This window comes from Vanessa tameamea, chromosome 27, assembly GCF_037043105.1.
Source record: "Vanessa tameamea isolate UH-Manoa-2023 chromosome 27, ilVanTame1 primary haplotype, whole genome shotgun sequence".
Lineage (NCBI taxonomy): Eukaryota > Metazoa > Arthropoda > Insecta > Lepidoptera > Nymphalidae > Vanessa > Vanessa tameamea.
The window spans coordinates 7,660,783-7,675,396 of NC_087335.1; the positions used below are offsets into that span (position 1 = coordinate 7,660,783).

The 14,614-nt window shown below is 31.5% G+C and overlaps 2 protein-coding genes across 4 annotated transcripts in view; both read left to right on the top strand.

The window, feature by feature from the left end:
- LOC113392053 (zinc finger protein 26-like) overlaps window positions 1–14,614 on the top strand; it is a 257,766-nt gene that overhangs the window by 155,459 nt on the left and 87,693 nt on the right. The window lies entirely within an intron of this gene.
- Window positions 4,422–14,614, top strand: part of LOC113391984 (protein stum) — a 49,559-nt gene continuing 39,366 nt past the window's right edge. For all 3 annotated transcript variants that reach the window (XM_026628153.2, XM_064219278.1, XM_064219279.1), the window contains exon 1: window positions 4,422–5,064. In XM_026628153.2, coding sequence (XP_026483938.2) covers window positions 4,430–5,064 — 635 coding nt within the window. In that variant the 5' untranslated portion in view covers window positions 4,422–4,429. The remainder of the gene's footprint in view (window positions 5,065–14,614) is intronic.

A 14,614-nucleotide genomic window follows, 5' to 3' on the forward strand; every position in this document is an offset into this window, starting at 1 on the left:
TAACAAACACGCCACGCCTTGTTCCATCGGGCTTTGTCCGAACAAAACTATGGTATTTGTGTTACGATTATACCATAAAGAAACAATTTTATAACCGTGACTTGTCATTAATAATAACTTATTGTAATGTAATTAAGGATAGACTATTTTACCTACTTCAAAAAAGGAGGATACGCATCTAATGAGGAAAAATTATACTCCCAACTGTGAAGAATGTGTATTTGAAGATGTCTCACACTTGTTATTGGCATGTGTCCGTAACCACATTTTGAGAGAAACACTAAAATATGAACTATATTTAAATTTGTTTAATATTGGTGCTTTTAATTCAATTCTTAGTAACCCTTCGAGTATTTTAGCAATTAAAATTTATGAATTTGTTAGTAATTCTCTCAAACTGATTTAGTCTTACTTTTTTAACCAATTTTGATTGAATTTAACGTGTAACGATAGGGCCGACATATAGGCCACCTATAAAGGCCCCTTAAAAATACTAGAATAAAAAAGGAGGATCTCAATTTGGATGATCTTTAAAAATTTATTTTATTTTTTATTTATTTTTACTTTATTAGGGAAACAAACAGTACAAGTCATTCTTAAAGCTAAAGCATAAAAATTAGCACATATACCAGTAAAGTTTCCACTTATAACTAAAAACATAATAAGAGCAGAACAAAATTAATTATAATATCTAATATAATAATAATAAGAAACAACAAACCTATGAAAAAAAGGACAAATTTGAAAAAAAACAAATAAAAGATCTAGGCTTTATGGTTCTAGCACAAATTTCCTGAAGTTAGCAACTGATTCTGTAAATATATCTGTAATAAATCAAATATACTTTATTCAAGTAGGGTCATAAAAGCACTATTGGATCGTTATGTTACACTGTTAAATTAAAGGTAAAGTTACCATATTAAATGGCAGCAAATAAAGCGCGATTGCTGCTATATTATTGCTATACGCTATTACAGTTGCTTTTCTTGTTTGTTAAAACAACCTTATTACAATAATATACAATCATAAAACACACGCTTGCTTTCATTTCGATAAATAAAATATTAAAAGTATCAAAATTTAACTGTATATATAATTAAGACTTTACTTGGTGGTACAGGCCTCCACTTGTTTGATACTCTTCCGCCATTAGCAATACTGTGAGTACGGCCACAAGGGACATAACATCTTTGTTCCCGTGGTTCATGGCACATTGGCCATTTAAGGAATGGTTAATATTTCTTACAGCGCCAATTACTTACGATCCGGTGATCCATTTGCCGTCCGACATCAAAAACATATATTTTTTTAGTAAAAACGGATTATACCCTATACAAGTTAGCTTGATCTTTTTGACAGATGTAATTTTTTCTGATCGACATAACTTTGCAATGACGAACATGTTATTTTCTTAATTTAATGATTTTAAAAATTGTAAAAATATTAAAAAATACATATAACACAAAAGTTTTAAGACTTTTCAAAGTAAAATTTAAATAGGAACACTGAAAATAATAGACGCTTGTACAATGTTACATCGGTCGAACGGATGGAATACGAATAACAGGCAGTAACTGTTACAAATATCGATTATAAAAAAATCAGTATTAAAGATCATTCTTAAGTTATTGTTACGAACGGGGGTCCTCTTGGTTGGGGCCTCATTAGCAAAAAAAAAAATTAAAAACAAAAAAAATTAATTCTAATTTGAATTACGCAATAATTTATATTCAGTGCAATAAAGAATTACACGCATAATACACCCACATCATTTCGTCACAGTAACAAGTATTTTAAAACGTTATTTTTTGACTAGATATTTTCTGTTTCCCATCACTAGCCAGTCTGTCAAAAAAATCAAGCTGACTTGTACAGAGTACTACAATACACATATTGACAATATGTGTAATGTAATATTGTTCGAGTGATCGCACAAACACACACACGCGCACATGTCATTTTTTTTAAAAGGATTATTATATATTATTAATTCCCTTTATAATTTAATCGTCGGAAAAGTGTAACTCCTGAGTTTCTTATCAGTTCTTCTCGGTAGATTTTAACATTTCGAACCAATGCCTACTATACATTTAATGTGTTAAACCATTAAATTTGAATATTTAATGAGTTACTAAGTACTTTAAATCGCCATTTTACGAATATATTGTGGTAATTAAACAACTGTTTAAATGTAAATTATATTAAAAATAACCGCAAGAAAATGTTATTTTTCTTTCTTATTTAAGTGCACATTAACTACATATCATTAAATTGATATGTGCCATACGAAAATGACCTAAAACGCAAGCTTTTTCCATTATAATTATGTGATTTATTTACGCTTTGTTTTATTAATAATTGTGATATTTTTTTTGTATTTTTAATAATAATAACTTGCATTGTAGTATGGTGAAATAGACTACAAATCAGCCTGAAGCAATCTCCCCTGATAACACCCTCCCTCTAGCCCCGAAAAAATATTTCAAGAGATCTTTTGGGGCGCCTCACCGATGGACTCCGAATGTGGTGACCATTACAGACGAGGCGTCCCCTAAAGCGCGGCGTCAGAGTTATTTGCACTTTCTGCACCTTGAATTAAACTATCATGTTCTTGAGCGGAAACGAGGCTTTTGAACAGCTGAACATGTTTAAATAATGTTATGCTACGCATAGCTTAGTGTCAAATATAAAAATGTAATAATACATTTTAATAAATCTAAATTGAGATTATCTGAATGTACTTGATATTTTTTTTTCTCAAAAGCAATCAACTGTTAAGTTTTCAAACGCGTGACGACCAAGGCTACCACTGGTGCGATGGAACTCGATACCATGGCCTGCAATAGTAATTAGTGATATATTTTTTCACATTTATACAGACATGTTGCCATTATTTTTTGATACAGTGTCAACATAAGATTTTAAATTAACATGGTTATTTTTATTACTAACAGTATTTAAAACGGGATATTTACCATATTTTTTATTTTTATTTGGTGGAGCTCGATATTTCGACATTATCTACGAATGTCTTGTTCACGAGACAGGCTGACTCGTGAACAAGACATTCGTAGATAATGTCCCGTTATAAATACTGTTAGTGTCAACATAATTCGCTGGCCTGTAACCAAAATTAAACTTTAAATATTAATCTGTGCCCACGCTTTCACTTCTTTTACCCCTAAAACCTTACCTTGGTCGTCAGATGTTAGCAATAAAAAGCGCGCTATGTCCATCCTTGGCGTTCAATCTTGTGTCATGCCAAATTTCATCGAAGTAGATTCAATGGTTCGGCCGTAAAAGCGTAACAAACAAAGAGACAGACTGAGTTACTGTCGCATTTATAATATTAGTATAGAAGAAGACCACGCTTCATAGTTTCACACGGTTTAAATTTAAATTGTTTACGTGACAAGCGCGAATTTCCCGTAGTATGTACATATAAAAAAAATATTGACAATTGTATCGAGTTTGCCATGAAATTAAAGGTTATTCATCTAAAATATACTGGATAATGTTTCGCGATCTTTCGTTAGCCGATTTTAGTTTTTAACTCGGTACAATACGTAAACTTCTCGTATAAATATTTTCAAGAAGATAGAGATTGAATTTATTAGCAATATTCTTTAGATATTTAACCATAACAACTATGATATATTAGGAATTCAACCTGTGTTTGACTGTGCGTTACAATAACGCTCGAACTTCAAGACTGATTGGAATACAGTTTGACATACATTATTTATTTATTTATGCTTTATTGCGCCAACACTTAAAAAATAGATTATATCTAAGAATTAACATTTAAAAGTTGCATGAATACAATATTGTTTATTTATTTAAGCCTCTTGAATTCTTTAGTATTAATAAAAACAGTGATTTTTTTTTTATGTAAGCTCTTTTCGTTTTTCCGGGAGATCCAGTCCATGCACTGACTTTTCTAGTCCATCTCTCTTTATCCTGAGATGCAATGTCACCAGACCGCACCCACTTAAGTTTCTTGCAGTGTACATACCAATAGGTAAATTATGCCTTAGAATAAGTTGAAGGGTATTTTGTAAAACTATTCATAATAATATAATTTAATCATTAAATATTAATAATAAACTTTTCACAAATTTAATATTTTCATTGATCTTGGAATCCTTGATTTTATTTATTAAAATCATAAAATACAATACTTTAAATTTTTTTTACATTAATATCAACAATTAATAAATGTTCTCATTAAATTTGAATTGTTTAAGATGTCGCATAAATATTTTATTTCTTTATTAATATTAAAATACAAACATTATTTCAATATTCTAATGCATTCGTAAAATGTGTTAACTGTACTTATAAAACATATCAAAAAAATTAACCACTGTAGATATATTTTAAAACGAATGATATTTTTTTTCAGGTACGAATTTAAAAAAATGTAAAAATGGCGCTAAAATTAAAATACACCGACGAGAACGGTGTACTCCACATCGACATGAGCCCATCTGCGAGTCCCGTCGACAAACAAATAGAAATATCCGATCCGAAGTTCGACACGATCAACAAACGCTTCGGACAGTACGACATATTCGGGGGGAAGTACGAAGATGGAGGGGAGACCCAGTCACTGTTTCGAAGTAGATACAACAGCTTTGAAGAGGAGCTCGCGAACACGCCGTACGCGTTCGCTACAGAACGATCTCTCCGTCTAGACGATCCGGTCCTAGACATCACCATCGATTCCCGATACGATATATCGCCGTCCAAAGACATAGAAGATGATCGATTTTTCGAACGGGACGATCTATTCGGACCGAAAATCGATTTAAAGAAACAGGACACAGCGTTCACGGTGACGCAGTTGATCCACGCGCAGGATAGGTACTTCGATCTATCCTCTAGGACGAAATATGAGTCTGGGATAAGCAAAGGGACAGTGCGGAGTATAGCGGATAGTTTCGAAGTGAAAAGTGCCCCGAGTTCCGCGAAAAGGACGGTCAGTGTTAAGACAGAGAGTGGCGAAGCGTTTAAAGTGTTGTCAGCTGACAGTGTTAAGGGAAGAGGAGCCCCTAAATCTCCGTAAGTACTCTATGAGATATGTATTTAACTTTTCCTATATAAAATTGTTGTCTTCTTATATTGCTTGAAGATATATCTTTAAGGGATAAATAAGTACTCACTCTTTTGTTTTTTAGAATACTATGAAATGAAAATGAAAGATACACCATGGTGATAATATCTATGGAAATAAATTCTATATTTCAGTCCTCATTAGCAAAATATATATTATCAAATCTAAAATAAAATACACTTAGTTTAAATAAATACACTATGAGCAGTTATGAACTGTCATTTTAAAAGCCAAAATACCGACAAAATTTTATCAATCATAATATTATCTATAAGAAACTAACATATACAATTTACTTAATATAAACTGTATGAAAATATGAATATTGATTTAAAGTAAATTCTACTTAAACATTTAAAATATATATTAAATTTTATGAGTCGCGCCAAAATCTATTTAATATCGAACGGACGGATCTAGTCTAAAATGAAAGTTTCAGTACACTGTAATAATAAATGAAAAATGAGACAGTTAATTTAATTTAGTTTCTTCAAAATGATAATTAAAGATTTCTTAAGCACTCTTGCGCATATTCGTAACAACAATTCAAGTTTTTTGTTATAACGGTAATTGCAACGAAAGACTAATTTAAAAGTAAATAAAAATTTTATACATATTTCGTACGGATCAAGGGCGTTCAAGCTAGTTAATTTGATATGTGCATATTTATAAATATACCATTGTGTGTTTTTTCGTAAGAGCTAACCAGCTAGACTCGAAGTTAATATCTCAAACTGGCTCTTAAGCGCCGGCTTCGCTAAAGGGTCATAATTTTATTTATTAAAAACAAATTTCTCAAAATTCTTATAATATGAAACGGTGTCAGAAAACTAACATAAGTTTTATTGTAATCCGTCATTCTAATGGTTCGATTTTATTAAGCAACAAAGGTAAAAACACGAACACATTCGTTTAAAAATGCATTAACATATGTATTTATAAGGTAGTTTTTATTCTTTTTTCGCAAAAAAATACCAGTTGAATTATTTAAATATTTCATAAATATTACACTTATATAATAATATTAATTAATTACATTAAAAACTTAAAATATATATATAAAACAAAATTAAAAACAGGTACTATACAAGTTATGTTCGTCTCGAATGGTGACAAGAATACTAACAGTATTTTTCCAGTGAATTGCAATTTCGATGATCTAGACGAAAAATAAATTTACTCTGTTAATAACTTAAATTTTTGATAAGGTATCAAAACAATAAAATATCAATAATTATCAATATGTTTAAAGCTTTAGGTTATAACATTGAAGTCGTTTATAGACTTGTCAAAAAAAATTAAGAATATTTATTTGTTTCACACCTGACCTATACTCCCGTGACTCTGAGGAGGTGGGAAGCATCATATATTTAACTAACTATAGATATAACTAAATATAATAACAAAAAAAATATTATACCGTTCAACCTCAAACAATGACTTTAAACACATCGATATAAAAAAAGTAAAACTTGAAATCGATCAAACGTGACAAAGTAAGTTTTCGTAAAATCAAAACGTAACGTTTTCATCATCGATAACTACAATCACAAAACGCATTACATCTTTCGTAATGTTCTTAAATGTTTTCGTAATGTAATGATAAAATAAAAAAATAAAAAATGTCATTGTATTATTTATTCTACAGACAATTCATTTTAGCTAGCAAGCTAACGAGCTGTTCCTATTGAGAAGCATATGGCAGGCATAGGAAGGCTACCCAATGCGGGTTGGTGGATACATATAAAATAAAGTAAACCCTCATTGCTGTTTTATCATAATTCACAGTACATGGGTTAACATTTATTATTTACAATCGGTTTTTCCAAACAACATCTCATCCTTCGACGAATGTCTCCTCCGAAGAATTCCACCTTTTACAGTCTTTTGCAATTCAGGTCCATTCTGGGCTCGCATATTTTAAATAGCATTATTTCTGAATCAAAAAATCAAACATCATCCAAACGCAACCCACTGCTGAATAAAGGCCTCTCTAAGGATGCGCAAAAACTCCAGACTTTCCGCTTTCCGCATTCAGTTCCTAATGTATTATATGTATTAACAAACTTATTAAAACGCATTGCAGACACAGTTATACAAGTAATAAAAGTATTATTAATAATTGTAAAGGTTGCACACCACTCTATCTAAATAAGGACTGCCACCCACAGAGACCGGTAACATTCATTTTTATTCAAACTAAATTGGCATCAAAATACCACAGTATTATTTTAAATTATAAATAATTGTTTTTCTACATTAAAATTCAATATATTTTTCGCCTCTAACCTTCGTCTATCGATTTGTGGTCGGAGAGACCGCTGATTGATCTTTTTGGTATGAAGCAAACTTGAACTACAGGTAAGGACATGGGCTATTTTATACCTAACACCTAACGACCTAAAAAACGCGAGCGAAGATTAGATTGGATTGGCATGAAAATCAATACGTAGATAAATTATCTGAAATATTAAGAAGAACACTTGGTCATCATTCCACAACACCGTTCCAGCGCTGGTTACTGGATATACATAAGGCATTATTTCATGCAAATTTCCTCACGATATTTTAATATATAATATTGCAAAAATAAACATTATTTATAAATACATTAATCTTAATTACCTTAATCCTTAACTTATTCTTAAAACTGTGTATCCTCCAAGGACGATAACAAGTATCTAAGGGCGTTTCTTTTAACGTTATGCCTCAGATTGCAAACACAAAACGTTACAACAATATTTATTATGTCCGTTACAAAAAATAACCCTGAAGGTGTTTTTTTTTTAAGATAAAAATCCCTCGTTTGTATCTACAATTCATATTCATTTATTAATGACTAGCTGGTCCGTGAGGTTTTAATTGCGTTAAACAATACTGATTCCGTAGGTAAATGCGAAAGTAACTCTATCTGTCTGTCTGTTAAGTTTTTTTGACTAAACCACTGTCGAATTTGATGAGATTCGGTATGAAGCAAGATTGAATCCCAAGAAAGGACATCGGCTTTACATACCTAAAATCTACGACGACTCTTACCTATATTAGTCTTTTATAAAATTTCTCAATAATTAGGCATCTGTCATAAAGTTATTGGTATAAATCAGATTGCTAGATTTTGATTATAGTAGTCTGCAATATAAAGCGTTCAGAATAGATTACTGTCTGTTTGTAATTCTAATCGTACTCTTAGTCACACGAAGATTTCTTTCTGTACATTTTTCTAACGTAAATAGTCTTTATCAGACTATCAATATCCAGCTCATAAACCATTCCTACGCAAGAACACGTACATTCGTTGGTTCTTTGTTACGTTAGAGAAGAATCGGAATTAAAACATTAATTCACGTAATAAAAAAATATAAAGTGTCGACGTATGAAGTATTAGATTCTAAAAGAAGGCCGAGAGAACAGACAATAAACTCAATTTACGCCGAAGTATTATCGGGAATCAAATGGTGAAGGAAACTAGGGACACGGTTGCCACTGTTCACAACGAAACTTTTCGCGTTACGTTATACGTCTTTAAAGGTGTAAACAACATTTGGTTGTAGCATACGCAATTATACACAATAGTTAGTACATTTATTTATATAAAGTAAATATTTGATTAAAATACAATTCAATTTATATATCCTGTCTGATAAAATCATTAATTCTAAGTCTGCGGTTTATTTTATCATCTACGTAATCTTGTAGTGTACATCCTAATACATATTCATTACGTATAAATGTATCTTTTAGTTCAAAATACTGATTTTATTAATTAACTTCACTCAGATATGAATCATTGTAAACGCTATTAGCATTACAAAATATACTTTCAAAGGTTCAAATCAGATTTACACTAAGTCACGTGCTTTGTTTAACTCTATTAATATTAAAATGCGAAAATAACTCTGTATATCTGTTGCTCTTTCAAGGCCAAACCACTGAATCGAGCTGGGTGTAATTTTCTGTGAAGCAAGCTCAGAGTCCAAGGAAGGACATATGCTACTTTTTATGGCTGAAACGATCAACCCCTAAAACGCAAGCGAAGCAGCGTGCGCCTGTGGTGAAAAAATATCGCGAGGAAATCTCTCCTTAAGATTTTTTTAAAATGGTGCATTCCTATCTACATCTGATTGCCTGATTGTTCTAGAGGGTAGATATAAGTCGGGCTCACAAAAAGTAATTGGGGTTTTCTGTCAAATAATACTGAGCAGTGGCAGCCCGGAGCATCGAAGTTGGTACACTCCAGGACTCGTAAAACACGTTAAGCCGTTCCTGCGCCTACATTATTTCCCGTCGTGTCGGATTCGCTGTCCCATCATAAGAGTTTACGAATAGAGTATGACTTTCGTATTTGCCTAGTGTCTATTGAGATTGGCTTTCGAGACTTAAATTGTCTATTACATTATATAATTTTAGTGTCTATATATGAGCAATCAAAGACGAAATAGTTCAGTATATTTTACTTCTATGCTTGTCAATTGAATTTTAAGTAATCAATTACAAAAAAAACACATGTATAATTATTTACTTCCTCAATAATTACGGTCGAACTTCTGTCACCTAAGGAATACACTAAATGTGTCTCTAGCGTCTCATTTGAGATCTTAACACATTCCATGTGGCGCCATGTTTGTTTATGTATCCAGTGAAAGCATGACTTCGAACTGTTAATTAATTACCTAATTCCTAGTAACCCCAATATGTAGGTTAAGTCACTATCGATTACGCTTAGATTGTCGTCCTGGCGTCACACGGTACACTTTAAATTGTTTTACTAACCTTCTTCTTCAAGGTCACGCTATAACCTAAAAAAAATAACAAAATTAGTTACATTGTGGAATGAAACAATTCATTAATAAAAATTCATAAAAAAAAATACAAGTTAAATAAAACAGATACTACTAATGGCTATATTTAAGTACCTTTGCCTGGAATTATTTTATTTATAAAGTATGTCTCGACCTTGACGTGTGTGTCGGATTTATTTTTCACTAGTTTCCGCCCGCGAGTGAGAGGGGAGCGTTAGTGTAACCTATGTAATATTTTTTTCATTTGCATTATAAATCTTATGTATATAAATAATCTATGATATTGGTAATTACTGATAGGAAAACGTCTGCCGGATTTAGCTAGTAAAATATATTACTTTATTAGTGACAACCTGTAAATTTACCACTGCTGGGGTTAGGCCTGCTCTCCCTTCGAGGAGAAGATTTTGGAGCTTATACCATAAAGCTACTTCAATGGTGGATACAGATTTGGCAGATTTTTGTTGAAATCAGACAAATGGCGGTTACCTCACCATTTTTTCCTTCACCACCGAGCACGAGATTAATTATAAATACAAATTAAGCTCATGAAAATCCAGTGGTGCTCTGGGTTCGAACCCAAACTGGATTTTCGAGTTCGAACTCGCATTCATTGGTTAAGATGCATGCGTTCTAACCACTAGGAGATCTCGTCTATACATATAAGATTTTTTCTTGTATTCTTTTTATTAGGACGACACAGTTAATGAAACACAATTGAGTTTCTCTGTAAAAAGAGATTTATTTATTTAATTTTACAATAAGAAAGAATAAAATAAAATTTTGTATTTACCTACGAATTTTTACAAAAATAATATTTACATACCTGTAAAAAGAGAAACGACATTTAATGTTTATTGATTAACAATGTCTGTTCCTAAATCACAAGATACTTTATACTTTACTTTATACAATTACGAGATTGATAATATTTTTCATAATTATATTTTTTATAATTTAGTTGTCATGTCACTGCGCGTTCGATGACGGTTGATGCGCGGAATTCAAATTAAAGAATAATACATTTTTTCTTTACATCTCCCCCCCTCCGTAAAGAAAGTCAGGTGAAGATGTTTTTTCATGCACGGTCTTTAATCGTAGATAGGAGCTGGTGTTAGCTTTGAAATGTGGAAAAAAGTGGACTCTGATCTCTTATGTTCAATATTTATTTTGTAAATTGAGTTTGAAATTTTTTGTAAAATTTTGTACGGTCCAAGTTTCAATTCATCAAGCTTCTTTCGATTCAGTTTATTTCCATTTTCTATAAAAACAATATCACCGACTTTGAACTCTATATGTTTTCTATTTTTATCGTAAATTTTCTTGTTATAGTTATGTGATTTGATTGTATTTTCTAAAGCTTTTTCCCTAGCCTGGATTAAATCATGGTCAGTCTTCTTCTGTTTCAGCTCATTTGGCAAAATCGTAACATCTGTACCATAAAGTAGGTATTTAGGAGCATATCCAGTAATAGTATGCTCCGTTTCATTGTATTTTTGCACACAGTTGTGGGCTATAGTCGTCCATGCCATTTTAGTGTCATGTTCGTTTATCTTGCACCGGATTTTATTAACCAATGTCTGGTTTAATCTCTCATTTAAGCCATTTGAAAAAGGAGAATTCACTGCTGTAAAAATTATGGGAATATTTTTTTCATCCAAAAATCTTTTAAATTCCTTAGAATTGATACCTGGGTATTGGTCTGATAGTATTAATTCAATACCATCACTTTCTGTACAGTTTCTTATTAATTTAATGAAGTCATTAGCATTTTGAGTACTTGATGTTAGAATATACGCGTACCTGGTGAAATGATCTAATAAAAGATGTAAATATTTCTTTGTTGATCTGGAACCTCCGAAACCTCCAATGGTATCAATAGAGCATATCTGAAAAGGTTTTGTGACGGGACCCAAGTGGGACATCAACCCATATTTAATTTGTCCTCTTGATTTATTCTTTAAGCATACTGTACAACTTTCACAGATTTTTTTTATGTTTTTAGTCATATTTTCTGCTGTATACACTGAGCTAATCATTCTCTGCATTTGTTTAATTCCTATATGCCCCAGATCTGTATGTACACTTTTCATGAAATCTATGCTAAATTCCTCTGATATAATAATTTTTTCTTTCTTCCTTACTTTTTTGTAGTAAACATTTTGTTTTTTCATTAACTTGTTTTTTCTGCATTGTATATATTCATTATTAACCTGGTCTTTTAGAATATCTTCTAGTGTTATTATATTAACTACTTTTAACTGTTCCTCTGAGTTTTCATTTGGCCCAAGTACCGGGTTTCTGCTTAGACAATCAGCTTCAATGTTGTATCTTCCTGGCGAATATTTAATTTCGAAATCATATTGTGATAAGTAGTATGTTAGATCTCCTAATTCTTCGTCTGTTCTAGATCTTATGTTCATATTTTCCAATGGTTTGTGATCAGAAAATACAGTGAATTTCCGACCTATCAATAGATGTTGCCAATACTTTACACATTCCTTAATTGCCAGACATTCCAGATAGATGGCTTTCTTCCTTTTCTGTACTTCAGTCAATTTTTTCGAAAAGTACGCTACTGGTTTTTCTTCATTGTTATTTTGTGGTTGTTTTAGTACTGCTCCTACTCCTAATATACTAGCATCTGTGTATATATGAATAGGTAGGTTTGGGTCAAAGATTGTTAATATCGGTTGAGAACATAATATTTGTTTCATTTCATTAAATGACTCCTGACATGCATCAGTCCAGTCAAAGGTTTGTCCTTTTCTCAAAAGGTTATGCAATGGTTCCAATTTAATGGCTATATTTGGCACATATTTATGATAAAAATTTATTTTTCCCAAAAATTGCCTCACATTCTTTTGAGTTTTAGGAGTCGGGAAGTTTTTTATTGATATTAAGTTATCTTTCAGTGGTCTGACTGAATTATTTTGTATTATGTGACCCAAGTATTTAACTGTATCAGCTGCAAATGTGCATTTAGAGAATTTTAGTTTTAAGCCTTCGCATTTTATTGCTTCAAAGAGTTTTTCCAAATATCTGATATGATCCGAGAAAGTTTCTGATAAAACTAAAATATCATCTATGAAACATACTGCGAAATATCCAAGCTTGTGTTTCCGTATTATATTACACATTATTCTCTGAAATATAGCTGGGGAGGTTTTCAAACCAAATGGCAAACAGGTCCATTGATAGTGTCCCTCCTGCGTCACAAACGCAGTTTTGTGTCTATCTGTGATACGTAAAGGAATTGACCAAAACGCTGAGTTTAGGTCCAGCGTTGAGAAAAACTTGCAATCTCTCGTCTTTAGTATTAGGTCGTCAATAAGAGGGAATGGTTGTGATTGAGGCACAACAATTTTATTTAAGTCTCGAAAGTCGATGCACAATCTTGATCTTTTGTTTTCATCTCTTTTATAAGCTAATGTGACTGGTGCTGCGAATGGGCTATATGATTCTTCTATTATATTTCTTTCCAATAATTTTGCAATTTGATCTTCAATCTCCTTCTTATCTTCTATTGTGCAACGATATGGTCTTTTGGAGCAATATTTTTCTATAAGTAGATCAATGTGTGCTTCATAACCTGTTACCTGTCCTATGTCATATTTGTCCTTTGCAAACACAGACTTATATTTCGAAATTAATTTATCAATCATGGCCTGTTTTTGAAAGTCTAAATGATTTATGCAAATTTTGAACTTTTCTTCAAGTATGTCTTCATTGAAGTTTATTAAATTATCATATTTAATCTCTTTAGAGACTATATCTATTTTGTCTGTTTCCTTGGAAACTATTTCACTTCTTTTTATAGGTAATTTCTGCGTAATTTTTAAGTTTTCGTTTTGAACTAGGTAAAATTCTTTTATACAATCAAGACCCACTAAAAAATCATAATCGAAATTTTCCTTGTCTATTACGAAAACATTCATTTTTTTTCCACATCAAAGATGGCTATATCAAGTGTTATTACTCCATTTGCCTTTTTAACGCCATTAATCGTTTTTAAATTAGTATTGTTGCAATGACTGGTTTCCTTATTTTTTATTTTTAACAATTTAGAATTTATTAACGAAACGTTAGACCCAGAGTCATAGATTCCAGACACTTCAACATTTTTATTCAGTACTAATTTCACTTTGATCAATGGCGGTACTATTAGTTTTTTGGATCTTCACACTGCAATTCACATTCCAATTCTGAATTATTAACGAGCTTTACTTGCTTTTTATCTTTTTCAGTATTTGAATTTGTTTTAAACCAGCAAGAATCTTCTGAATGATAGCGTACGCCTTTATTTAATTTTTCACAAATGCTACATTTTTTTTTCTCTGGCTTAGTATCTTCTTTCTTCTTGATAAATTTTCTTCTTGAAACTAAATGTTCTAATTTTCCAAGTTCACTAAACAAATTTTTTGTTTCTACGATTTGGTCTTTGTTGATTTTGTCTGTTATAAAATCTGGTAAGCCGGCAGCAATGATATCAATAAGAGTCCCTTCATCTATTGTTTTTCTTACCTCTAGTAAAAGTTTTTCTTTCTTTACTGCATATTCTAGTAAAGATCCTGATTGGTACTTGTAAGATAAAGCATACTTACTAGCAGTCCAACCTCTATTAGCATATGTTTCCAAAAAACATGATTTCCATTTTGACCACTCGGAATGTAAGCTAAGTTTCATCATCATGGAAGAA